At 39.6% G+C, this 27,873-nt stretch overlaps 2 protein-coding genes across 6 annotated transcripts in view; one reads left to right on the top strand and one right to left on the bottom strand.

The window, feature by feature from the left end:
- Positions 1–3,154, bottom strand: part of APOO (apolipoprotein O) — a 53,441-nt gene extending 50,287 nt beyond the window's left edge. The window contains exon 1 of the mRNA NM_001075639.1: positions 3,122–3,154. Coding sequence (NP_001069107.1) covers positions 3,122–3,130 — 9 coding nt within the window. The 5' untranslated portion in view covers positions 3,131–3,154. The remainder of the gene's footprint in view (positions 1–3,121) is intronic.
- Positions 3,155–3,252: 98 nt separating this feature from the next.
- On the top strand, positions 3,253–26,099 carry CXHXorf58 (chromosome X CXorf58 homolog). Of its 5 annotated transcripts, none has more exons than XM_059883386.1 (9): positions 3,253–3,649; positions 6,138–6,273; positions 7,469–7,565; positions 9,446–9,540; positions 9,960–10,071; positions 16,484–16,615; positions 22,128–22,357; positions 24,753–24,911; positions 25,886–26,099. In XM_059883386.1, exons 2-9 carry the CDS (start codon positions 6,158–6,160, stop codon positions 25,959–25,961), a joined length of 1,017 nt encoding a protein of 338 aa, XP_059739369.1. In that variant the 5' UTR covers positions 3,253–3,649; positions 6,138–6,157; the 3' UTR covers positions 25,962–26,099.
- The last annotated feature ends 1,774 nt before the right edge of the window (positions 26,100–27,873 follow it).

Raw genomic sequence — 27,873 nt, 5'->3', positions numbered from 1 at the left:
TTTTGTCCTCTCTTGCTCTAGTGGAGTCATCTTGCAAACTTAAGGGGAACCAATCTTACTGCGGAAAGCCAAGAAAAGAGATGGGGACCTTGAAGACATTGTTGACCCACTGGAATCCACCCTTCCCCTGGATTTCGTGAGATAATTTTCCTTACTGTTTATGCCATTGGGTTTTCCCAAATTGAAAGCATCTACTCCTTGGAAGGAAAGTTATGACCAACCTAGACAGCATATTAAAAAGCAGAGACATTACTTTGTCAACAAAGGTCTGTCTAGTCAACGCTATGGTTTTTCCAGTGGTCACGTGTGGATGTGAGAGTTGGACTATAAAGAAGGCTGAGTGCCGAAGAATCGATGCTTTTGAACTGTGGTGTTGGAGAAGACTCTTGAGAGTTCCTTGGACTGCAAGGAGATCCAACCAGTCCATCCTAAAGGAAATCAGTCCTGGGTGTTCATTGGAAGGACTGATGTTGAAGCTGAAACTCCAATACTTTGGCCACCTGATACAAAGAGCTGACTCATTTGAAAAGACCCTGATGCTGGAAAGATTGAGGGCAGGAGAAGGGGACGACAGAGGATGAGATGGTTGGACGGCAGCACCGACTCAATGGACATGGGTTTGGGTGGACTCTGGGAGTTGATGATGGACAGGGAGGCCTGGCGTGCTGCAGTTCATGGGGTGGCAAAGAGTCAGACACGACTGAGCGACTGAACTGAACTGAACTAACAAACCTGAACTTCCCTCCTCATTTTCTAAATATCACTCTTATGCCCCTACTTCTACTTATCAAAAGTTGCTTTTCAAAAATTTCTGGCCTCCCCTCTTCCTCCTCCTTACATTTTGGTATCCACCAAGGTTTGTTGTGAGCTTTTCTACTCAAAAAAAAAGTTTCAACAATTTCAGCTCCCTTTATCCTTCCCTTGATACAGCAGAACTAAGTCAGTGGCACTTTCCCAATGGAGTACCACTGCTGCTGTTCTTCAACTCAATCAGTTGAGGAACTCCTGTCTCTCAAAACTTGCCTCGTCTGAAGTCCCCAGGGCTTCCTTGCTTTTTTGCGCCATACACCTCTTCAGCAGTCTGATGAGCACTTTGGACCCCTTCTCCAAAAAATGCTTCTAATTGTATAAAATCCCAATTACAGTGCAGTATAATTGTTTTTAAGACCAAAAATCTGATACAGTAATGTGTTTATTAGCTCATTAAATAAAATAGTGAGTCTTATAACTACTATACTTTTGATGTAATGATGAATATAAATGATATTTGGAGATCTGCAACAACTATAATGTGATATGACAATGTTTGTGACATGCACTGGTCCTACTGACTTCAACTGGTAACAGGTACTGCTAATACTACTGTAGCTTGTTGCTGTAGTAGCTATTAAATGAATTGCTCCCAATGAACCCTATTGTCCTCACATCTATGCTCTGTGTAGTCCCCCACCATACTGACTCTGGGCTTGGCCATGTCACTTATCTTGACATCAGCAAATGTGATGCAAGCAGGTGTTCATGCCTCAGGACAAGCCTTCTTGGAAACCAGTAACCATGTGAGGAAGCCCAAGATAGCCATACTGACGGGCCCCAGGCCCACTGATATGGGAGAAAGGCCACCTTGTAGTCTAGCCACCAGCCGAATTTAGAACTGCCCAGCCAACCTATAGATGGTGAGAAATAACAAATCATTGTGGTTTTATCCAAAAATGGATAACTGAAACAGTTACCTACATTCATAACTGAAAGAAATGATAAACTTCACCAGAAGATTAGTGAAAAAGATTATATTTTCCCATCAAAGTTCAGGGACCCCCGAATTCTACCCACAGACCCTCTGAGGGAATGAGATCCACAGGTTGAGAACTCCTAGTAAGACAGACAGATCCTACTCTCCTTTTTACTACCACAGTACATTAATGACAATATAAACTGATCATAGCATATCCTTAGCTGTTGCAACCCTAAAACTGAGCCAAACTCCCTAGCACGTAAGTGTTTCAACACAAATTTATGAAATGAACACAAGATACTTTTGTGATCTGTTGTTCTAACTAAACTGTGAGCTGCCTGAAAACAAAATAAAAGCAAATATTTAGATGTCGCTCCTATGTGCCAGGGCCTCTTGCAAGTGCTTCACACCTAATGTATTTATTCCTTATATAACCCTAGGAGGTAGAAGCTAGTTCCCCAATTTCACCAATAGGAAATCAGGCCCAGAAAGGCCAAGTGACTTGCCCAAGGTCACACAGCTGCAAAGTGGCAACGCCACAAGTGGAAGGCCAAATCCATGGTCTGATTTTATACTGTCCTAATGCCCTCAAAGCACATCGCAGCTCATTAAAACATTTAAATAGTACAATTCTGACATTTCATTAGCACTATTTTACAGGTGCACTGCTTCAAGACTCGATTTTGTAGACTCCTTTCTAATAGCCTGTGATTTGTTTTTCGTGATATACAAATACCATTTACTCTTTTTAAAGGAGAACAATGCCTTCGTATTAAAATGCAGATTTTCGAGACAGTCTTCACTGTAAAAGTCAACTTCTTTCAAAAGGACACGAGTTCATAAAATGGAAAGAAATAAATCAATCGGTTCATACTATATAACGTTTGCTGGGAGGGGGAGAGAAGTTCCAGTTGCTCCTTCTCACCCAGCCCTTCCCAGGCCAGCCTCTCCAACTTCCTGCTGCACCTTCTCCAAAGGTGACCCTCCCCCATTCATACAGCAGGTTCTGAAACCTGACCTTGCCAGGCAACCAAAGCCAAACCCCGCAGTGCCCTGATGTGGCCTAACGTTCCTAACGAACCCAAGAGGGGACCAGCCAGAGGGTGGATACTTTTAGGGGTACTTTAAATGTTTAAGTGTTTTATTCACAAGAGCACAACCCAAAAGGCCTCACCCAGCCACCCCAGGTCTCACGCCTCCGCCCGGCAGCCGCTAGCTCCACGCGGATCTCTGAATGAACAGCGAGGCCGGGACGCAGCCGGCCCGGAGGCGGGAAAAACCTCGGGACGAGCCGGGCCTGGTCCCCGGAGAGGCCCACGAGAGCGCGGGGAGGGCTCCGGGCGGCCGGGAGGGGGCGGTGACAGCTGTGACCCGGCTCCACTCTCTCACCTTGAACATGTCGCTGGCAGCGGCAACTCCGGCGGGGTCACCCCAGCCTTGGCCCCGCCCACTATAGAGAGAGGCGGCTACGGCGGCCGGCTAAGGCCCGATTCTTCCGACCGCAAATGGGCCGCGGTGCGGGTGACGGCCGTACAGCCAATTAGGTGCGGCCAAGGCTTAGCTCGGAAGCCTAGGTCTGAAAACCGCGTTGTTGAACTGCAGAGCGTGGCGCCTCAGGCGGCGAGCGAACGCAAGCCCCGCCTTCCGGAGGCTCCGCCCCTGCGCCGGCGGTTGCTAGGCGGCGGGAAAGCGCCAGCTCTGCGTGGGCCGCGCGCGGGGGCGCGAGGAGGGAGGCGCCGCAGCCCGCGCCGCGCTGGGAATCGGCCTTCGCCGCGGTGATTGGACGCCCAGCGGCGTAGGCTGAGAACCCTGTGTGCGGAGGCCGCCAGGTGGGGGCGCTCGTCAGGCCTCGGGCGGCATCGAAAGCCTCGCAGACGCAAACCGCCGACCTCTGGGCCTGGATTTACCTCACAAAAGGTTTTTACTTGTGTGGTGTTTGTTGTTTTTTTTTTTCCACTCTGGGCGGGACAGTTTTAAGATTTTAAATTTAAACTGATTTGCTACATCCTTTCATCTCGAAAGACCCTGACATTTTTTTTCTTCTTTAAAATACTTAAGCTTCTGTCTCTTACTGGGGATCAACTGTTGTTCCCTTAATACTAATAGAAATAAGTAATAATGGTAATAATTATCTTATTGACAAGAATAGCAACAAGCAACAGCGTTTACCCTATGCCTGGCTCTTACCTAACCTCCATACACATATTGTCTTCTCTTTCCAACAACCCAAGTAGGTGGACACGGTTACTATTCCACATCTAGTAGATGAGGAACCTGAAGCACAGAATAGGTGCAAGGCCACAGAGAAGGAAAGTGGGAAGTCAGGATCCAAATCTACCTAGTCGAGCTTTAAAGCCTGTGGTCTCACCTCAACAACTGTCACAGTGGCTCATAATGGGGTTGTGTTTCCTGTAATATTTCGTTCTGTATTTCACATCTAACCCCATAGCAAGTGTAAGCCCATCCAGGCAGGCATCTAGAAGATTTGGGGGATTTGTGTGGTGCTGTGTCCCTGCCCTCCAGCCAAAGACCACTAGGAACACATCTGTAGTTGAACAAGTTGGGTTTGTTTCTTGCAGCTGCTAGGAAAACGCACACCTTGGGAAACAGTGGGGCATCTCAGTGAGAGAGTGTTAGAAAGATTTATTCTAGGGTTTGGGCTTTGGTTGGGTGATTTGGGGGCGGGTTCAAGGAAGCAGGGCTTTGCTCTGGGTTGGGTGGTGGTAGGAAGCCAGGGTTAACACCTAAGCCCAGCTGTGAATGCCAGGCCAGCTCCTGGATGTTAAGGACTGCTTTTCTCTTTCTCAAGAGATCAGTGTATTCCAAGCCATCCCCATCCCCATTTCTAAAGAGAAATATTGAGACTCTGAAGGCTCTGCCTCAGTAATGGAATGTCATATGTATATAAAAGTGTGACTTATAAGTGATCAGTTAGGGCAGGAAGTCTTAATTCAGGGAGTATGTGAACTTGGGAAAAAATTGCAACTTTATTTTCCCAAACCTCTACCTGAACTTTAGCATTTCTTTCAATTATATGTAGGTAACAAACCACAGTAGTATCAGCAGTACCTGTGACTTTGTCATCAATAGAAAACACAGTATTTTCATATCACATTACAGTAACAGCAAATTTCTTGAAATACTGTTTCTACTTATTACCACTTCACAAGTACAGAGCTCTCATATTATTTAATGCATAAAGAAGACCCATTTCTAGAATTTTGTCTTTGAAAATATTTTGACAATAATTTCAAGATAATTGGAGTCTTTTCATAATCCCATATATTTTATATTATGTATTTAATATAAATACATAATATAAAAACATAGTTCTTAGAAGGAGTTTGTCCATAGGGGTCCATGGCACCAAAAGAAAAGATTAACAGACCCTGGTTTAGTACAAGACACTCAGCAGTGACTAAGAATTTGGGAGCTGCTTCCAAATTGGAGTAATGTGTAAGGGATAGAAAATCAGAGGTGGAATCAAATCACTTATTACACATCCTCTCACTTTACCAGAAAGGGAACTGAGTTACTGAGAGGTTAAAGGACTTGCCCAAAGTCTCACAGTTATTCCATGATAAAACCAGGATGAAAAGTTTTTAGAAAGCATGTAAAAACCATCCACTCTGATGTGCATTGGGGATTCCATGGATAGCAAGATGCCTCCTGCCTTCAACCAACTTGTTGGAATGACAGCCAAGAAATCAAATTATGGTGCATATGAGAAGTACTATGAAAGAAAAACATATACAGTATTATGGAACCTTGAAGACAGTAGTGAGTAGTTCTGTAAAAAGGAGACGATGGAAAACTTACGAGAAGAGGCATCACTTAGGTGGGATCTTGAAGGGTGAATTGATGTTTGCTGGCGGTAGGAAAGTTGTTTCAGGTAGAGGAAATGGCATGATCATCAGCACAGAGTTGTAAAACACTGACTTTGGCAAGAAATTCTTATTCTCTTAGAGTATAGAGAGGAATGCTAATGGAAAGTTGGTATTTTGAGATTAGAGAGAGAATGGAGCTAGATTGTGAAAAGACTTGCACATGATTCTAAGGAGTCTGCACTTTAGCTTGGAGGAAATGAGGTGTCCCTGAAAGATTTTAAGTTGAAGAGTGATACAGGTGGATTATTACTCTCAGAAGTCAACTCCAGCTGCAGTGTGGAGGATGAAGAGACTGGAGACCAGGAGACCAATTAAAAGGCTATGGGTAGATACAGTCTTTCCTATATACCTCATAATTCTTGTAGCACACAAAGGAGGTAAGTGACATTGAGATCTATGAAACCTTCCTTTTTCAGGGGCTCTGAAATTAGCCTAACAATTATATGGAACTTGAGTCTCATCCAAACAGTGTAATAACATAGATTATGACCTCAAATGTTTAATTTATATACTTTCAGAGTATTTCATTGGGAGGAAAATGAGTCATTCCCTGAAGGTACCAGTCACTGGTGTCCCAAAATCAGATAATCCACACTTGGGAAAAGGTCACAAAGTACACTTGTCAAATACTGTAAAGACAAAGGAAAAACAACAGTAAGTAGCCATCTTTTGCCTTGTATCATCTTCTACAACTGGACAGTTTCCATATCGTGTTTACCCAGCTAACATCCAACATTTCTTGTTTCATAAATTAGAGGGTTTTTTTGTGTGTTTTAAAATTACTTTTGAATTGAATAATAATTATAATTATACTATTTCATAATTGACAAAGCATGTTAACACACATCTCTTTGATCTTAACACAACCTTGTGATGCAGTCTTGTTACCACATTTTGTAAGTGAGGAAGTAGCAACTGGAAGAAGGTAAGCAATTTGCAGAAAGTTAATAGATGGCATCAGCTACTATTCAAGAGTTTGTTTCCATACTTGAGGACTTTTCTGCTCTACATCTTGTAGTCTGCACTTTGCCAGCCGGCAGTGACACTATACAGGAGTACCTCTCTTTGCATGTAACCCTGTGAGGGGTAATGATAGGGTTGTAGGGGACAGTTCTTGGAGAGTGAGATTCCTACAATCTGCCAGTGCTGGGACATGATCAAAGTAGAATGATGCTCTGACCTCCTGACTGGGATGAGACTGGCTCAGACAAAGATCAGAGAAGGGAATTTCTTTTTCTAGGGCATGGTCATCCGCTCCCAGAAGAACACTGGGCCTCCTGTAACTTCACATATTCTATACACTATTTTCTTAGCATTTGAACTAGTTGGACAGTGTTTTTAAGAACTAACTCTAATGGAATAATTTTAGGTCATAGATGTTTTTAGACAGCACATTTTTTTTATTTTTTTTAATTAATTAATTAATTTTTTTTTTTTACTTTACAATATTGTATTGGTTTTGCCATACATCAACATGCATCCGCCATGGGTGTACATGTGTTCCCCATCCTGAACCCCCCTCCCACCTCCCTCCCCATACCATCCCTCTGGGTCATCCCAGTGCACCAGCCCCAAGCTTCCTGTATCCAACATTTTTTTGATGATAAAGTTTTACCAGGATTTTTTTTTAATCTCAAGGGAAATATTCTCAAGTATTTCATATCCTCATTCTGACTAGATTCTACAGATGACCAGTTCTAATTACCACATCCAAATGTTCCTCATTAAGTCAGACTTAGGGTGGGAGATGGGGAGGTGCAAGAGGAGGAAGCGTAAATTCAGAGTTCCCCAAGATTTTAGGAAAATGAAAACTACTTCACAAATCTTAAGCTCTTTTGTTTCCTCTCAGAAATAAAGATGTTTCGGCTCACATCATACAGAAAGCTTGGTTATCTCATCTCGACAAAACTGTGTTTCAACTCCTTAAGCATACAATTTGTGCAGCGGTATGTATTTTGCTTTTTGTTTGCTCTGACAGATATAATTACTTATCAAGGTAAAAGGTGTGTTAAATAAAGATAGAATATATAGCCTTTTAAAATCTCTTCTCTTTGAATCTAATCATATTGCAGGGGGTTGTGGGATTTCTTCTTTGGTTAACCCTGAATGGATATTTCTGGATTTACTTTTTAAAATTAATTATTTTAATTGGAGGATAATTACTTTATAATATTGTGATGGTTTTTGCCATACATCAGCATGAACCACCCATGGGTATACATGGATTTACTTTTAACCTGAGTAACTATTGTTTCTTTTCTGAAACCGATGTGATTTTTTAAAATTCCATTCCTTATTTGAAGATGTGAGACAGTGATCTTACAATGCTAAAAATCTCTGAATTAAAAGTGCCTTTACTGTCCACCCAGCAGTTTTACTTCTAGGAATCCATTCTACAATATATATATAATTTCATTGCAGTATTGTTATAACAGCAAAGAAAATAAACCCTATAATGTCCATCGATAGGATACTGGTTAAATAAATGTTGATAACTTTCATACTGTTAAGCCTTGCAGCCTTGCATATGATTCTGCAATAGAAGGTAGCTAAAATATCTCATTAGTAAACAAGGCAAGTGCAGCACATTATGAATAATATAGTCCTATTTGAATAAAAACAAACCAACAAACAAAAAGGTGCACATCCCCCCACTCCCCAAAGAAACAACTCTGGCAACCCTGGCAGAATATTAAGCCTTCTTTCATATAGTACCTAATATTGTCCTAATAAAATCACCTGTGATTACAGTAGTCTATAATTAGTAATAGTCACATTAAGGGAATTTTAGCAGTTCTGAAAAAAATGATAAACGCTGAGAAATGTGTACACTTTCTCACCATCTGACCTACAGACCCATTTCTGATGTCAGCAAAAGCAGAATACCTCAGAGAAAACCCACTCAGGTGAACCTGTGACATTTCAGGTCCATTGTCTATTGTCTTCACATGTGGAACGTGTATTTAATTATTGTAATGCTGGTTTGTCATAATTTTAGATTCTTTTAGTAACAGAAAAAAAGAAAGAAACTCTTTTTTTAATCTGTTAACCTAACACTTCAAGTTACTGCAATACCTTACATTAATAATGCTTTGTCATTTGAAAAGCCCTGTAGTGCACATTTTTATGTGATTGTCATAGGCATAAAGGTTGGGCAGGATCATAGCGGGGGAAAATGGGAGCTTTAGAATTAAACAGATCTTAAGTTTGAGTCCTGGTTTCTCTGCTTACTACTTTTATGCCTTTGAATGGGTTACAGACACTCCCAGAGCCTCAGCATGCTCATCTGTAAAATGGGAATGATAATATTCAAATATTTATGTGTATAAGGTACCTAATATAGTGTGGTATATAAAAGGTGCTTAAAATCTAGTACCATTTCTATTATTATCCTCATTTTACAGTGATTCACTCAGCATCAGATACTTATTTAGTACCTGCTGTGTTCCAGGCACTGTACTAGATACTAGGAATACAATGGTAAAAAAGAAATACATGGCCCCTGCCTTCATGAAGCTTACAATCTAGTAGGAAACACAGACACATTTATAGTTAGTTATAGCACATTGTGAAAAGTGCTGTCTTAGGGAAAGAACAGTGCCTGGAATCTCAAGGAGGGATACATACCCAAACTTGGAGGCCAAAGGAATAAAGTAGTGACTCAAGGTGACACAGATGATAAGTGAGGGAGCCAAGACTAGAACTCAGATCTTTAGAATACCAAGTCTGGTGTACTTTCACTTTACCATGCCTCCTGTGTTGTTTTCAATAAATTGTGCCTGGGCAGGGTACTGTGTTCCATTGATAGCACCATCATCTATTTCAGGAACATCACGTGACACATGAAATTTTGAAGAAAGTGAGCCCCTTAGAGGCTGAGCTTGCTAAAGATCCTTGCATGAAGTGTAAAGTTAGATTCAGGTAATGTTTTTATGCAGATTCGTTTCAAGAAGTACTTAGTATGAAGAAACCTTAGAAATTTATTAAGTCCTCATAACTTCTCATGTTATAATTACAAATTAAGTATCTTGTTCTTATTTACATTTATCATGTGAAGAAGCCAAGGCATGACTCTCTCAGACCACAAGTTGCCTTGAGAGTAGCTCTCATCTCCTATGATGTGTTCAGTCTGACACACGTATGAGAATAGTTGTGAGCACACATGCCAAAGTGGGGCTCTTTCATCCTTTGTGATCCGTGTCATTGCTAGTTCTTTTCATGCCCTGGTATAGCCTTTAACCTGCATGTAAGAAACTATGTGAATGAGCCTAAGTACAAGAGGGAGAAATAACCGAGTCCCAAGTCTGATACCAAATGACTAATTTTGGTCTTTATTTCAGATTTAGTGGCGAAATATTTCCACCTTTCATCGTATTTAAAATTTTTCTTCACACTGAAGGCCATGGTTATAAGTATTTCAGCGGAAAAAAATTTTTAAAGCCGTCAAGTGAGGTGATGTTTCATGATGTAGAGTTTGTGTTAATTTAGCTTCTTAACATTTCTGTGATATCTAAATTGCATTCAAAATATACAGATTACATTATTTCACCATTAAACAGCCCAGCAGGCAGGTAGTATTTTTTAAGCATCATGTTTCAAAGTGTCTTTACTTATTAGCTAAAAAGAAAATATTTGGAATGAAGTACTTGTATAAGGACCTAGAAAATACCCATCAGTTTTCTTTGTACAAAAATTTTGATTTGTTAATAATGAATTACAGTGACTTATTGGTCAGGAGTTTTATTATTAATTATATTAATATTTATTGTGATAATTATATTGTTAAATATTTTTATTTTTAATTATGTAGAACATTTGGTGCAATTTTGTTTTAATGGTATTTTATCACTGTCTCTTTGATTCTGGTAGCCTGTTTAGAAAAAGTATGCTAGAGTATTGAAAAGGAACTTTTAAAATATTTATCCTTTTTTACATGAGTTCTTATACTTCTTACTTTCATGAATATTCATCACAATTGTGTCTATGCATAGGACTCACCTGATCTTGTTAAAATACAGTTTCTGATTCAGTCAATCTGGGATGAAGCCTGAGATTCTGAATTTCTACCCAGTTCCCAGGTGCTGCAACTGCTGCTGATCCATGGACCACATTTTTAAAAAAATATTTATTTCTTTGGCTGCACTGGGTCTTAGTTACAGCACTCGGGATCTTGTTGCACCACGGAATCTCTAGTTGTGGCACTCAGGCTTAGTTGCTCCAAGGCATGTGGGATTTTAGTTCTACCCGGGATCAAACCTGTGTCCCCAGCATTGCAAGGTGGATTCTTAACCGCTGGACCACCAGGGAAGTCTCTAGACCATATTTTTAATAGCAAGGATCTACAACAAAAGTTTTATTCCTTTGACCCTTTTACATGAGTATAATTGATTTTTTTTTAAAAAGGTACATTCTCATTTTATAAACCATATATCAAAGGTTATTTTCTTGTAGACTTCTGGAAATATTTTACATGAAAGTTATGACCCACCTGAAATTATCAGTACTGGCATGTATTCAGAATAAAAGACCACACACCCTGGCAGTTTCTGACCACATCCAGCATGTGCAACATTTATTCTCTACAGATTATCAGAAAAGGAAAAGAGACTGCTTTTCTATGCCTTCTCAGGCAATATCAGAGAAAATTTAGCTTGGCTTCAGAAATATAGCATAAGGACTAGTGGTTTCATGTGGAATATGGTGTTTCAGAAACATTAATATTTGTTCATTTATATATCAATAGAATGATTTCAATTGCAAAAGTATATATTTATTCTCCATTCCAGAGATAAATTCATATCATATATATCTACAGAATAAGCTTATAGTTGTCCCTATAAAATGTCATCAGTTGTTGCTTTTCTGAGGTTATATAATGGGGCTTTTTTAGGAACTTACGTTTTCCCAAGACAGTTCCTAGCAGACCCTGCTATGCCCAGGCTGCTGCAAATGAGAAGCTTGGAGTCCATGACTGGAAAGCACTGTGCATATATTACAAGGCATTAAAAATGCTGTATAGTAACTTAAATTTATCTTAATTACAAAGTAACTGTTGAAAAAAAGGAAATAGCACAGAGATTTCTTTAAAAAGGAAAGTATACCTTTCTTCTTTGTGCTGTAGCTTTAATTTACCTGAGATGATCACTGTTAATTGTTGTATATCCTTCATTTTTTCCATAAAAATATGAATATATTGCTAAAAATTTTGTTATTTTTTAAATGAGATTATACTATTCAGCTTTTTTCACTAAATATTGTAAAGGCTTGTAAATGGTCAGAACATACCTAACTTGAACAGTTTAGGGTTCCTTTTACCCTTTAGTTCAGCTTCAAAAGAAACTCTGGCACTATTTGGATTCATAGTTAGTAGAAAACCTGTAGAAATGGACATTTCAGTGACTCTAAGGTCACTAAATTATTTTGCTCTTTGAATGTATAATAGACACTATGTCTTGAGCAAATTGCTGCAACTTTATTAAGTTTATTTCTTAATGTAAAAGAAGTAAGTCAGTTTTAGTCCATTCAGATGTTTAATCTAAGTTCATTTATGAAGGAAGGGAGTTTCACCAATTCTTTTTTGTTGTTCCATCTTTCCCCTCGTTCTTATATCCATTTCCAGTTTCATTTCCTTATAATTTTCCAACAGCCTTTCTCATGTATTTACAAACACACTGTCACACACAAAAGCAAAAACGAGTGAAAGGATATAGAATTTCCAGTAGTCATGTATGGATGTGAGAGTTGGACTGTGAAGAAGGCTGAGTGCCGAAGAATTGATGCTTCTGAACTGTGGTGCTGGAGAAGACTCTTGAGAGTCCCTTGGACTGCAAGGAGATCCAACCAGTCCATTCTAAAGGAGATCAGTCCTGGATGTTCTTTGGAAGGAATGATGCTAAAGCTGAAACTCCAGTACTTTGGCCACCTTATGAGAAGAGTTGACTCATTGGAAAAGACTCTGATGTTGGGAGGGATTGGGGGCAGGAGGAGAAGGGGACGACAGAGGATGAGATGGCTGGATGGCATCACTGACTTGATGGACATGAGTTTGGGTAAACTCTGGGAGTTGGTGATGGACAGGGAGGCCTGGCGTGCTGCAATTCATGGGGTCGCAAAGAGTTGGACATGACTGAGCGACTGAACTGAACTGAACTGAAACTACTCTAGAGAAGAAAAACAAAATTAAACAATTTACCCTGCCTGATTCCAAGACTTAAAACACTACAGTAATCCTGACGCTATAATGATGGCAAAAAGACAGACATGTAGATCAATGAAACAGAAAAGATAATTCAAAAATAGACCCATACATATATAATCAGTTGATTTTTATCAAAGGTTTGAAGGCAGTTTAAATGGTGCCAGAACAATTGAATAGTCATGTGTATAAAAAAGATCTAATTTCATTTACCTACTTCAGTTATCTATTTCCAGAGCAATGCTTATCTACACAGGGTTGTCATATAGTAGTCCACCAACTATATTTAGAATATTCTAAAGCCTTGCTACTCAAAATGTGGTCTGTGAACAAAGGAAACTATACAAGAACCAAAAACAGTTTTTAAAACTAAATATAAAATTAAGTGTGATCTGCAGACCTGCAGCAATGGCATTCCCTGGAGTTTATTAGAAACGCAGGCTCTTAGGCCCCACCTCACACCCACTGAATCAACAGGTGCATTTTAACAGGACCCCCAGGTGATTCTAGGCACAGTATAGTTTGACAAGCACTGTCATAAAGGTGCCTAGACGTCTTTATGAGTGTCATGACCTAGACACCTCTGGGTAGTTGACAATTTCTTAACATCCAGCAATTGTTAAATTGAAAATCCCTGTTCTTTTTGAGGATTGAATGTTTATGTAAAAGGAAAAAACATGGTTAATAATAGCTGCCCTTAGTGAACACCATTAAATATGATGTTAAACATTTTAAACACATTATTATCATTTAATTCTCATATATTCTAGAATGTAGATTCTGTTACTGTCTTCATGTTTTAAAAGATTAAGTAACTTGCCTAAGGTCTCACAACTACAAAGTGAAGGAACTGACATCAAGACCAAGTGAGCCTGACTCCAGAACCGTGTTCTTAACCACTTCTGAGTCAGGAACCCTACTAAATAAGTTTTCTTATGTGGCCCCCTGATAACTCTGATGAGGTACGTGTCATTCCCATTTTTCCTGTGTGGAAGCTGGAACTTGGAGAGGCTTGTCAGAGCCAGAACTGAGACTTGAACACTTCATATTTCCACCATACTGTGCACACTTCAGGGTGGAAACAATGTTCCACCATACTGTGCACACTTCAGGGTTGAACAATGTTAGTAGTGATGGTGGTTTTATTAATTCTGAGCTTATATATAATTGAACTTTCCTAAACCAAGATACCCTGTTCCTGAGCATTTATTACTACCTTCATGAGTGAGAATTTCCAGCCAGGGAGGGAAGTGACTTGAGATATGAGAATAACTTAACAAGCCCAACTGTAGATCTTGGCCAGCAAGTAGCCACAAGGCTGTGGGGGCTTCTGGGCCACAGCTATGCTATTCCAGGAGAGGTATCAAATTTAGAGATGCCCCCCTCTGACCTGGGCTTCCCTGGTGGCTTAGTGGTAAAGAATCTGCCTGCCAATGCAGGAGACTCGAGTTCAATTCCTGGGTCGGAAAGATCCCCTGGAGAAGGAAATGGCAACCCACTGTAGTATTCTTGCCTGGAAAATCCCTTGGACAAAGAAGCCTGGCAGGGTACAGTCCATGGGGTCGCAAAAGAGTCAGACACAACTTAGGGACTAAAAAACAACAAAAACAACAGCCCTCTGACCCTTTGAGTCACCCACTAAGAATGGAACCTGCCTCTAGAATTCTAGTCTTGATTGGCTGCTCTCATGGAATCCTTGCCTAATTTTACCCCTTTCTTTTCTCCTTTCTTCCTTTTTTCTTCATTCCCATCCCTTCCTACCCAGAAGGACTTTCTGAACCTGGCCATAGACAGCCAATGTCTGAGAAAGAACATCTTGGCCACTGGAGGGCAAACTTTTTTCAAACCCCTGACACAGTTGGGCAACAAGTCTGCCCTGTGCTGCCAGGCGCCGGGGTTTTTTGGCTGAGAGACTGGAATGGGCTTGATACACCTGAGCCACACAGCTGAGCTGCTGTACGAATAAGGAAACTAGGGCTTGGAGAGATTGGTAGTGGTGGCTGAGTGGAGTAGAGTAGGGAGGAACTGACAAGAAATACTTTTTCTCTCTTTTTAAAATATGTGTTTACATATTTGGCTGCACTGGGTCTTAGTTGCGACACGTGGGATCTAGTTCCCTGACCAGGGATCAAACCTGAGCCCCCTGCCTTGGGAGCACAGAATCTTAGCCAGGGAAGTCCCAGAAATACCTTTTCTAAGTAACCTGAACTAAAGTAAAATACATTTATATCTACTAAAGAAATTCTCAAGGCAGAAATTATCTGGTTTTCAGACCTTTTCAGTGTACAACTATTTGCTTTTAGCTTTAGTGTCATTGTGGGAATGAGAATTAGAACCCACAGGAAACTGCAAGAAAGCATAATGGAGACACGTGCCAATATACTGCCTTTTCTTTAGATGCATAGTGTTTAAGGAAACTAATGAAAGGGAAAACAAAAATGATCTGCCTAAAGGAAGGTTCCATCACATTTTTAGAAAACTGTTTCTATGCCTTTGATTTAGTGCATTTGGAATCAAACTACAACCATTTGAATATTTTCTTTCATTTTCCCCATGTGTCTGTGTTCTTCACTTTGCAATTTAAATAAAGAAATACATAGGAAATATTCTGGATAACAAAAATGAGAATGGAAATAAATACATTAAGACTTCCTGTTATTTTGTGTAAGTAAAAAGAACAGAGATTCTGAGTTTCAGTCCTGTCTCTATTCTATAGCCGAATATCAGCATGAAAACAGAGTTCCCACACTTTCACAGTATCACATTCTGAAATACAAAGGAAAAAAGAAACTGATCTGGAATCTAACGATGCTTGAATTTTCATCTATGCCACTCTCCCTTCACATAAGCATAATCTCTGTGGCCAGAAGCATGGATATGTAATATAAATATGTATTAGAAGAGTCAGCACATACTTATGGCGGAGGAGGGAGGAGGGTGGAGAGCGCTGAAGTCTTTATTCACAGTCTATGTATAGCTCTTAGCATAGGGACAGGTATACATGAAAAGGTATGAAGCAAATATGGCTAGACAGGATTTGAGCCTCCATGTTTTCTGTGATTCTTCTGTCTCTGCACTCTCAGGTCTTTCCTTGAGTACAAAATGTTGACATTTGGGAGAGGAAAAAACCCTTTGTTTGCTGCTCTTTTGCTACAGAGAAGAGTCTGAAGGAGAGGGAGGTCTGAGCACTCTGAAACGTACATGTTTCCATTTGGGGGCGACGTATTAACTACCACATAAAAGAGAGCTGGCCCCGGTACCTTTCATTGCGGTTCCTAGGGCAACCTGTTTAATAACCAGATAGGCTTTCTCTGCATTGACAGCATGAATGACGTTAGAGGTTTGTTTTGCTTTTTAAAGGAAAATAATGTTTTTTTAAGGGGGAAAAACAGATTAAAAAAAAAATGACTGGTCCTCTGGGGATTGTAGACTCTGCTACTCTTCTCGCTGCATTTGAAAACTATGTAGATATGGTTATGGAAACAGATTTTAAGTGGTTTAAAAATCTACATAATCTTTTCTTTGTAAATATAGTCTTTTTATTGAACAGCAAGTTACTAGAAAAAAGGAACAATATTTGATGGATTTGTCTCAAAAATATGTAAAATGTGTGCTGATAGTTATTGCTATTATATTAGTATTTTAAAAGTAAATTTTTTCTCTTTATAGGCTGAGGCTGATGCTTACAAAATAATGGGGAGAAAGAAATTTTATCATCAAATTAAGGAAGATGAACGTCTTTTCCAGAAGTTCAAAATAACTGATGACATAGATGTTGTCACCCTGAAAGATTATATGCAAGTAAGAAATTTAGATTTGGATATTGAAAACAAACAACAGCAAAATAAGCCTTGTGACCCTATCTTTCAGGAAGTAAGAATCATACATTAGTTTATTGTGGTAAAATACACACAATATAAAATGTGCTATTTTATTTTTTTCAGATTTGTTATTATTTTATTTTTATATAAGAAAGGATAATAACAAAAAAGAAATAGTTGCATAATCTCACCAGGCAGATAACCCAATAGATACTTTTTTAAAAATAGTAATGTCATGTGTAGAAGTTACAGCTTCACTTACCACCCTAGACTTTTCTCCAAATGCAAAATGTGCTATTTTAAAGTGTACTATTCAATGGCATTAAGTACAATCATCAGTTCAGTTCAGTCGTTCAGTCGTCTCCGACTCTTTGCGACCCCATGGACTGCAGCACGCCAGGCCTCCCTGTCCATCACCAACTCCCGGAGTTCACTCAAACTCACGTCCATCGAGTCAGTGATGCCATCTGGCCATCTCATCCTCTGTCGTCCCCTTCTCCTCCTGCCCCCAATCCCTCCCAGCATCAGAGTCTTTTCCAATGAGTCAACTCTTCTCATAAGGTGGCCAAAGTACTGGAGTTGCAGCTTTAGCATCATTCCTTCCAAAGAACACCCAGGACTGATCTCCTTTAGAATGGACTGGTTGGACCTCCTTGCAGTCCAAGGGACTCTCAAGAATCTTCTCCAGCACCACAGTTCAAAAGCATCAATTCTTCGGTGCTCAGCTTTCTGCACAGTCCAACTCTCACATCCATACATGACCACAGGAAAAACCATAGCCTTGACTAGACGGACCTTTGTTGGCAAAGTAATGTCTCTGCTTTTCAATATGCCATCTAGGTTGGTCATAACTTTCCTTCCAAGGAGTAAGCGTCTTTTAATTTCATGGCTGCAATCACCATCTACAGTGATTTTGGAGCCCAAAAAAATAAAGTCTGATGCTGTTTCCACTGTTTCCCCATCTATTTCCCATGAAGTGATGGGACCAGATGCCATGATCTTCATTTTCTGAATGTTGAGCTTTAAGCCAACTTTTTCACTCTCCTCTTTTACTTTCATCAAGAGGCTTTTTAGTTCCTCTTCACTTTCTGCCATAAGGGTGGTGTCATCTGCATATCTGAGGTTATTGATATTTCTCCCGCCAATCTTGATTCCAGCAAACATCACTACCATCTAGTTTAAGAACCTTTTTGTCACCCCAAAGGAAACCTGACATGCATTAAGTGGATTCCCCCATTCCCCCTTCACTCCAGCCCCTACCAACCACTAATCTGCTTTCCATCTCTCTGAATTTGCCTATTCTGAATGTTTCATATTAATGGAATCATATAATATGTGGCTTATTGTGTCTGGGGAGTAATAGCTTAGGAATGTGGGGTTTCTTTTGGGAGTGATGAAAATATTTTGGAATTAGTAGTGATATATATCATAAATTTACTTCACACTCTGAATTTTACACTTTAAAATGGTAAATTTCATGTAAATTTTTATCTCAATACAAAAAATTGAAAAATAAAAAGTAAATGCATGGTGCTATAAAGAGTACATGATGGAGATTTGACCTAGTAAGGAAGGGATCTATTATTGTTTGGGTGCTTTCTGCTACAAGTAACAGAATATCTGCAACCACAAGAGGGTTAAACAATGAAGGACATTTATTTTCCCACATTAGAATGTCCCTGGACAGGAGCATCATGGAATAGCTAGTGCCACAACTCCAGGGTAACAGGGTTCTTAGCCAGCTTTTCTACAGTCCTTTCAGCTTCCTTCACACAGTGACAAGATGACTAGCACATTCTCAACTATACTCAAAGGCAGGAAGAAGACTCAGCATCTTTTCCTCTTTATCTCAAGAAGAAAAATCTTTCCCAGAATCCCCCAGCAGACTTCTTCTCAGATCTTCTTAGAACTGGATCACATGCTCCCCCTAAACCAATCACTGTAAAGGGAAATGGGATCATTTTCCCATAATTGATGTAGGACAATCACGGTTCATATGCTGGGGCCTTCCTTCCCAGAGCTTATGTCTGTTCTGTACGTGAAGAATAAATAAAACCAGGGCTCCATAAGCAAGGGAGTTGGAGAATGGTTGATAGGCAGGCAATCAACAATGTGTCACAGCCTCAAGGTGGTGCACCCCAGGCAAGGCTCTATGGTAGGATGAACTGGAGGGCCTGAAAAAGAGTTTGTGGGCCTGGAGAAGGGAGTGCGCAGAAGGTGTGGAGGGCTGTCAGCCTGGAGGGCTGGCAAAAGATCATCATACAGGGCTTTTGACCATAGTAAGGTGTTTATTTTTTTTCCTTGATTCTGTATGCAGTGAGAAGCTGGTACAGTATCTTAGGAAATGAGGTGATCTAAGATAATACTTTGGAGAAGGCAATGGCACCCCACTCCAGTACTCTTGCCTGGAAAATCCCATGGACGGAGGAGCCTGGAAGGCTGTAGTCCATGGGGTCGCTGAGGGTTGGACGCGACAGCGACTTCACTTTCACTTTTCACTTTCATGCATTGGAGAAGGAAATGGCAACCCACTCCAGTGTTCTTGCCTGGAGAATCCCAGGGACGGGGGAGCCTGGTGGGCTGCTGTCTATGGGGTCACACAGTCAGACACGGCTGAAGCGACTTGGCAGCAGCAGCAGCAAGCTAATACTTGAAGAGATCTGTCTGGCTGCAATGTAGATAAGGGATTAGAGGACAGCAAGAACTGTCTCCTTGTTTGGAGGTTCCTGCAGTATTTTTGGAGAGATGGTGGTATCTTGGTTTAGGGCAGTGAAGCTGGAGATGCAGAAGATAATTAGCGAATAAAAGCAGTGGGCCTTGGGAACAGAGAAGTAAGATAAAAGAAGGTGTCCAACATGGCTCCTAGGTTTGGGTTTGCATAACTGGTCTGACAGCAGTACTGAATCAGGGAACTTAAACTGGAAACCTGAGTAGTAATGATAGCAAATGCTGATGTAATACTAACTCCTATTCTCATAAGAACCCTAAGAAGTAGACACTATTATAACCCGTGTTTTATAGTTCTAAAGAAACAAGGGATCCCAAATTCTAGCTAGTAATAATAATAGTAGTAATATATGGCCTTAACTATTCACTCAGTTGCTTCCATGTGAAACATGAAATTAATGCAGTGCTTTAGAGATTCCCAGTTGTGTTTTCTTTCTTTTAAAGCCCTAACCTAGAAGATTAGAGAACTGAACCAGGGAAGAAGTAGAGCTTGGGGATGTCAACCATCTTTGTGAATGATGTGGGTCACATCCTTGCAGATTGTGACTATGCCAAGGACTGGTGTCACAGAAAGAAGTTCCCAGATAAACATTGAAAGAGATATGATGATTGCTGGCACTTATTGAGCCCTTTATGGACACAGCCTTATTTCTAGCTCTTTAAATACATACTATCTCCTTTAACCTTCAAGTTTGTAAAGTTTGTGACCCTTTAAAAGATGAGAAAAATGGAGCTTAAAGAGATTTTCTAAAACTTGCCCAAGGTCGTATAGTTAATAAGTGCAGAGCAAATCATTGACAGGTCTGAGATGTTTACCCGTTTTGCCATTCTACTCTCAGGAAATAAAATGCACAGGCAGTCCTCACTTTGCATGGTAGTACAGGGTCATAGAAATGACCATGAAAGCTGAAACCATGCAGACCAAACTTAATCATCAATGGGAAAAATCGTGATTGTTCTGTGCCTTTAAAAAACCTTATCAAAACATTAAAAACTCCCTTACTCTATGTTATATAGGAAAATGAAAAAAGCAAAACATTTATTTAGTACACTGTAATTTAAAACATTCAGAATTTAAAATGTTTTACTTCTTTGTAAAAAGCTTATCATTTAAAATATACTAAAAACCATTGAATTACACACTTTAAACTGGTGAATTATAAGAGATGTGACTCTCAAAAAAACCTGTAAAAAAGCTAGTTTATCAAGAGTTATTTAAACAGTGCTTGCCGCTTTAGTCTCATATAATTTACAATAAGGAGTGAGTATCTTCTCTATGCCCTGGAAAATTTTCATACTCCTGAGTTTGCATCACCCGCCAATATTTTACCCCTTGTACTTTTTTTCTCCACCTGGCTTGCAGGGTCTTAGTTCCCTGACGAGGGATCAAAACTGGATTCCTGGTAGTGAGAGCACTGTCTTAACTAGTGGACCACCAGGGAATTCCCTACACTATGTACTTGAAGTGTTCTGAACACTTTGTACTTGAAGTGTTCTGAAGTTTCTTTTTTGCCAACATTACTTCCTCTAAGAAAACTTTACCCTTTCCATCATTGCCATTTTCCCCATCTATGTTGATAAGTTCACTTTCACTAACTCCCTCTAGCAGCCTAGCTGCAATCTCCTGCATGATGAAAGTATCAACATCTCCATGGTCACCTGTTTCTTCTAGAACTCTGTTTATATTTAATTTGAATTTCACTTCCAGCTTTACCACTTTTTGTTTCTTTGTTGGACTTTTCCCTCTTTTGATTATCTTTATTGGTAAAATGTCACATGGGTTTATCACTGCGAGACAAAGAGACAACACAGTTACATACTTTGCTGTCTGTGTGTGAACTAAAAAGCAGATCTACAGTGTCCAATCACTGTCATACTTTGAAAGAAGTGACATGATTTGTCGTCCACCACCACGCACACCTGTTATTTCTGTAGTAATCTATGCATTGAAGAGCTAGCAACAGAGTTTGTACTTTATGCATTTAATTCAGCTATACTGTGGTAGGTGAAATTTGAACTGTGTTGTTGAAGGACTAAGCTTATTTTGCTGAATAGTGGTAATTGGAATTTGTACAAGCCTAAATGATGCAAAGGGAGGACTGCTTGTATGTGTGTGAGTTAGAGAATGCAAGAGAGAGAGGGGATGTGTGTGTGTATGAGAGAGATACCCTAAATGCCTAGCATAGTAGTTTCTCCTGCTCTATTCCTGTCTCTTAAATGAACATTTATAAGGATGAATCGATTATATATACATTTTAAATTCCTAATTGGATATTTTAAATGTAGAAAAAGAAAAGTGGGATTTCTACAAATACTCCACATGAAAATGGTGAAATTCACCACTTAGCACCAGAGGTGAACTAATTATTTCTCAAAAGGTTTGTGCTTTCAGTGCAAGCATGTCGTGAACAAGCATTGCCAGGTATGTAGATCATACCAGTATTTTCAATTTTATCTGAGTTATATTTATCTTAAAGATTTAGTGTTTATGCATTAAATAAATATTCAGTGAGTGTGGTACTGTGTACACAATACCATGTGACAGGGATCCTGCCTTGTCACAGCAGGAGAGCTAAAACATACACAGGTAGCTAGAACATCAAGTAGTCAGTAATAAGAGCATAGAAGAGTGATCTCAATACAGTCCAGAGATGGGGTCAGGGAATGCTTTTTGGATGAAGTAGCATTTGACTGGATTCTTGGGAAATGTGCCTAAAAACTTCTGGAGTACCACAGCCAATCATGCTTGGTTGTTTTTCATATAGTATTCCAGTCATCTGGATGAGATCCCTGCATCTTCTGGTGGCAGAAATAACTGTTGGCGAAGATTAAGCCTCGAAAACATTCCCAGGACAATGATAATGTATGACATAGTTGATTATGCCGAGTCTGGAATAATCTCAAAACGCCTAAAAAAAGAAATGAAGTATCTATTACAAAGACCAAAAACAGAAGAGATGCGTCAGCACCAGCTACGGATTGTTTCTGAAGTTAGGTAAAAGTGGTACTTCACTGTACTTACAATACTAGGGGCATTTCTGGAAATGTTCACATTCTGCTAAATAGCTCAGGAAAGATAATAACAGAGCATGTGAGAAAAAAATGGGTTGGAGCAGATTGCTCAAATTTTATGCAACTTTGTAAACAGAGCACTAGCAGAAAGAACATTTGGTACCTGGGGAGATAACTTGTATCACCAGACAGGCCACCAGAGCAAATATGAAAAATGTAGAGTGAAAATACTGGTGACCCTTTAATTAGAGGAAGTAGTGGGCACTGAGACAGTACAGATGGAAGTGAAGCGCTGGACCAGTGTGGTGACCTTTTAAGTAGAGATGAGAAGCAGTGCGAACTGCCACAAACCAGGAACCACGCAAGGCAGAAAGTAGGGTGGAGGGCAGTAAGGGTAGATTGTGTGTGTTTGGAGGGCTCTATGGGGAGAGAGCGCTAGGTGCCAGTGTTATTTTCATAAATGCAACCAAAAGGGCTCTCATTGCCCATGCTGCACAGAGGAAAACATTTTCCTTTTCTGCTGAAGGTTATAATTCTAGTCTTGCTATTCTGGCTCCCTTTGCAGAGGATAAATTGCATATAAATTGCAGTGACATTATTCCCTTCTTTACCAATAACATGTGAGCCAGTTCACATTATAGAAAAACATGTCATAGCAAAATAGACTGTATTATGATCTGAAACAACATGGACAGACTATGGCTATACCAATTCTTTTTTTCTTTCCATTACCAAACCTCACCTAACCCATCTTGTTTACAAATTAAGCTTTTTTCCTAAGAAAAAGAAAATAATAAGATTGAAGAGGACCTGTTGGTAGTCCTTTTCACACAGCTATATTTGAAATGAAAAAATACTGCTTTAGTACATGAAAAGACACTGGTGACCCACTGACAGGCAAACACATTGGGTTTTTTCCCAGGAGTAGAGATGAGTGGTTGCTGACCCAATAACATGATTTATCCCATTTATTTTATGATCAAGGCTGTACATTTGCCAGACAGATGGCCTAGTGTAGGGCGCAGTCTGTCATCATGAAATAGATTTCTCTAACTTATCCATATAAGCATTGAATAGAGAACTTAACCCTATTACCACCAAGGTCAAATAAATGATGCAGTTTTCTCTGCCACCATATATAACTGTAGGCTCCCTGCTATTTAGACTCATGCTACTGATGATCCAAGAATGAGTCACTTAAAAAGCCAAGTAAGTAACCATATTCTAAATCAACTGAAGAGGGGAAAGTACTTTCATAAAGACTCCTTTGAATGCAGTCTTAGTTTGGGATCTCCCAGAAGCAAACCCTGAGGTAAGGATTTGAGTATGAGTAGTTTATTTCAGGGGTGGATCCCAGGAACCATTGATGAGAGCGGGTGTTGTGCTCAGTCATTTCAAGGGATAGAAAAGTGAAACAGGGAAGGCCCAGCAGCCAAAACAGTGTGTGTTAGCAAGCAAGTTGTTACTGTGGGTAATGAGTTTAATCCTTCCTGGGAATGACCTAGCCAGTGTAGAACATGCAACTCAAGTTATCCCACTGAGGGAAAGGGAGTTGGGATATTTATACACCAACACCCATCATTCAGTGGTGAAGGGTAACTTAGGAGGGGAGGTATTAATTCTGGGACACTTCCCTGCACGTGGGCTCTTGTTTCCATAAGAAAGCTCTCAGAGTAAATGAAGCCAATGCTGACAGTTGGAAGTTGGGTATATGTGCCCTATGGCCAAGGGAACTAAGAGCGTGGCACCAACCATGTCTGGTTCCAACACTGATATAAACAACTTGTTTGAGCCATTATGAAATTTAATATTTGTTGGTATTCATATATAGTATATATTTCTGAAAGAGTCAAATGGCTATTACATGGTGTTTTCCAGGAAAACTGATTTTAAATTGATACCACATTTTGTAATTTTCATTATCATCATCATAAACATCGTCTATACACCTTCATGGGCTTCTCTGGTGGCTCAGCAGTAAAGAATCTGCCTGTAATGCAGGAGACTCGGATTTGCTCCCTGGGTCGGGAAGATCCCCTGGAGGGGGGCATGTCAACCCATTCTAGAACTCTTGCCTAGAGAATCCCATAGACAGAGGAGCCTGGCAGGCTGCTATCCATAGGGTTGCACAGAGTCAGACATGACTGAAGCAACTAAGCAGGAACATAAGCATACACCTTCATAAGTGGGAAAGAACTATGCTGTGTAACTCAAGCAAAAATGATAACTTTGGCCTAAATACTTACATGCAATATTGCTCCAAGCACTGAGGTTTACAATATAGTTGCTAAAGGGTGCTTTAATAAAAGTTGGAACTTGTTTTACATGTAAATTTTATTTTGTGCAATTTTTCTGTCTATACTACAAATATTTTCTAGGTCCCCTTTATCCTTATCAAGTCTTCAACCTTTATATCGGCCCTACCAACAGCAAAGTCAAATTAGACATCTGGGTCGTCGATCTAAACAAGCTCTAATGAAAGTTGAAAAAATGAAAAGAGCTTATAAGATGGCTAAAGAAAAAAATGCTTCTGTGGGGTCTGTAAGTTTAACTTGTATTGAATTCATTGTTTTGGACAATATTCAAACTGTAGGTAATTCTACTTCCTTAGGTAGAATTTTCCTAATCTACAAATTCACAAATGAAACATACATTTGGTATATACTTTAGGCTTAGGGCTTCCCTGGTGGCTCAGAGGTTAAAGCATCTGCCTGCAATGCGGGAGACCAGGGTTTGATCCCTGGGTCAGGAAGATTCCCCTGGAGAAGGAAATGGCAACCCACTCCAGTATTGTTGCCTGGAGAATCCCATGGACGGAGGAGCCTGGTGGGCTACAGTCCACGGGGTCGCAAAGAGTCGGACATGACTGAGTGACTTCACTTTCACTTTCACTTTAGGCTCAGAGGGTAAAGCGTCTGCCTACAATGCAGGAGACCCAGGTTCGATCCCTGGGTCAGGAAGATCCCCTGGAGAAGGAAATGGCAACCCACTCCAGTACTCTTGCCTGGAAAATCCCATGGACTGAGAAGCCTGGTAGGCTATACAGTCCATAGGATCACAAAGAGTCAGACACGACTGAACGACTTCATTTCACTTTAGATGGTATAAAGCTACATTCCTCTTGGTAACACATGTTTTAAAAATTCTTAAATAGCTATTCTGATAAATACCAGCCATCTTGGCTCCACATCAGCGTGAGTTGGCAAAAAGCCCAATTGTTTCTGTATATTGATACTGTTGATTCAGCACATCTCTAATGGTGCGTTTCTCAAAATGGAAGTCATTTCTATCTACACTTATTAAGAGCTATAGTGTGGAAAGTCAGCTTCAGTATACTACGTTGCAAGAATATTTTCAATGAACATGTATTCATGTTTCCTTTGTAGTTTTTTAAAAATCTGCTATAAATTTTTTTCAGATGAGGTTAAGTATGAACAGTAAAATATGAAAACATAAAATAGTAGAAACCAACTATAAAACACTTTCCATTTTTATTTATAATTCTACCTAGGAACCAAAAATGGACATACCAGGTGCAAAGCAGAAAGAGACAGTTGTCTTCTCCGCCCCATCTTTTGACATTGTGAAAGTTAAAGAACTGTCAGATGACGAATTGGAAAAAGAGGAAAAGGAATTATTTGCCTGGTGTCAAGACTTGTTTATTAATAACTCTCCATAATTTTAATGCACAGCTAATTGACAGAAAATAAACTTATTCAACAATCTGCTTGTCTGTCTATAAATGAGTATGTGCATTAAAGGAAAACAAAATATATACAAGTGCTCAGTATGCTCTCTTAAGCAAACGTGTGACAGATTTTAAAGCCCTTTCTGTATTACCATAGGTACAGGTATTTTTTTACTGACAGAATTTTAATCTAAATTATTTCAAATAGGTGCCCTCAAACTAGCTGTATAAGATTTTCTTCAAGAAATGGTGAGTATTTCATCTCTGGAACTTTAATTCAATTTTTATTTTCCTTCATTTAAAAAAAATCTAAACAGGACATGCTTAGCATAAATATTAGAATTCACAGAATAAAAGGCTGCTCTTGAGTCAGCCTCCAGTGTCTTTTTTTTCTTATTAATAGCATGTTGTTTTTACAGAACAGCTTGTGATTGACCCATTCTGAATTATAATAAAAATAATAATGAATTTGTTGCTATAGAAGGCATGACATAGCATACATAATTATTATTGAGCATTGAAAACACCTGGGGCAGAATGCTGCATGTGCTTCACTGTTGTACTTTGTATTTGTTTTTAAGTATAAAGACTATTTTGAGTAATATCTATCAATTTCCTTTTGAATTGATAAATTCTCATTCCTGATATAGTGCCAATTAATGAATTTTTGTGGTGGTCCAATCTATTAGATTACATCAAACCTTACCTAAGTCTATGACATTAAACAAAGTGCATTATTTATTGTACTTTAAAAATATAATTTTTGATTTTGCTTAATATTTAAAATGTGAAGGTTGATTTCCTGATTTAACTCAGGCAAAGCAGCCTATAAATGGATCTTATTCTCTATTAAAACATTCTCTTAAATGATAAAGAATATTGGAGTAAATGTATATAATTCCCACTAGAATATATTTAACATGTGTATACACTTCAATATTAATATATCCTCATTTGATTTCTAAAAATAGGATGGATAATCTTGTTGTTTTCAGAGCTTGTACTGGACACTGGTTGAATAGAAGACATAATTTGTCCTCATGAGTCACACATATTCTCATTCATTAAGTTGGGAAGCAGTCTCTCATCTAATCAAATGCATATCAGATCCAGTCCACCCACACAGTATGTGCAGTAGCAAAACCAGCAACATTTCAGATAACAAGATGAAGGAAAAAGTCAAAGGACAGATTCTTTATGTTTAACAGCACCCATTTCTCATATTTAATTAGCTGTGATATGACTTTGTCCCATCATAATGCCTAGCTACAAGGGAGGCTGTGTGGAGCAGTTATGTACCCACCTAAGATTCTATTGTTATAAAAGAAAGGGATAATGGATATTAAGGCATAACTAGCATCAGCTGCCAGACTGAGATGTGTCTTCTGTCGATTCTTTTAACTTACATTAAAGAATGTAATCAGGCTTCCCTGGTGGCTTAGATGGTAAAGCATCTGCCTGCAAGGCAGGAGACCTGGGTTCTATCCCTGCGTTGGGAAGATCCACTGGAGAAGGGAATGGCAACCCACTCCAGTATTCTTGCCTGGAGAATTCCATGTACAGAGAAGAGCCTGGCTGGCTACGGTGCATGGTGTTGCAAAGATTCGCACATGACTGAGCGACTAACACACAATGTAATCACATCACAAAAAATTATTTTAAAAGTAGAATTACAGGGCTTCCCTGGTGGCTTAGTGGGAAAGAATCCACCTGCCAATGCAGGGGACACAAGTTCAATCCCTGGTCCGGGAAGATTCCACATGCCACGGAGCAACTAAGCCCTTGTGCCCTAACTACTGAGGCTGTACTCT

The sequence above is a fragment of the Bos taurus genome, chromosome X (genome assembly GCF_002263795.3).
Source record: "Bos taurus isolate L1 Dominette 01449 registration number 42190680 breed Hereford chromosome X, ARS-UCD2.0, whole genome shotgun sequence".
NCBI classification, from domain to species: domain Eukaryota; kingdom Metazoa; phylum Chordata; class Mammalia; order Artiodactyla; family Bovidae; genus Bos; species Bos taurus.
Note: the sequence above shows the minus strand (reverse complement) of the source record. Positions and strands in the feature narration are given on the sequence as shown.

Bases quoted from the DNA above. Each gene is read 5' to 3' on its own strand.
- CXHXorf58 (XM_024987956.2), top strand. From the start codon at position 6,158: ATGAGTCATTCCCTGAAGGTACCAGTCACTGGTGTCCCAAAATCAGAT. The intron at 7,566-9,445 runs GTATGTATTTTG...CATCTATTTCAG, and splicing joins AGCATACAATTTGTGCAGCG to GAACATCACGTGACACATGA. The intron at 24,916-25,885 runs GTAAGTTTAACT...AATTCTACCTAG, and splicing joins AAAATGCTTCTGTGGGGTCT to GAACCAAAAATGGACATACC.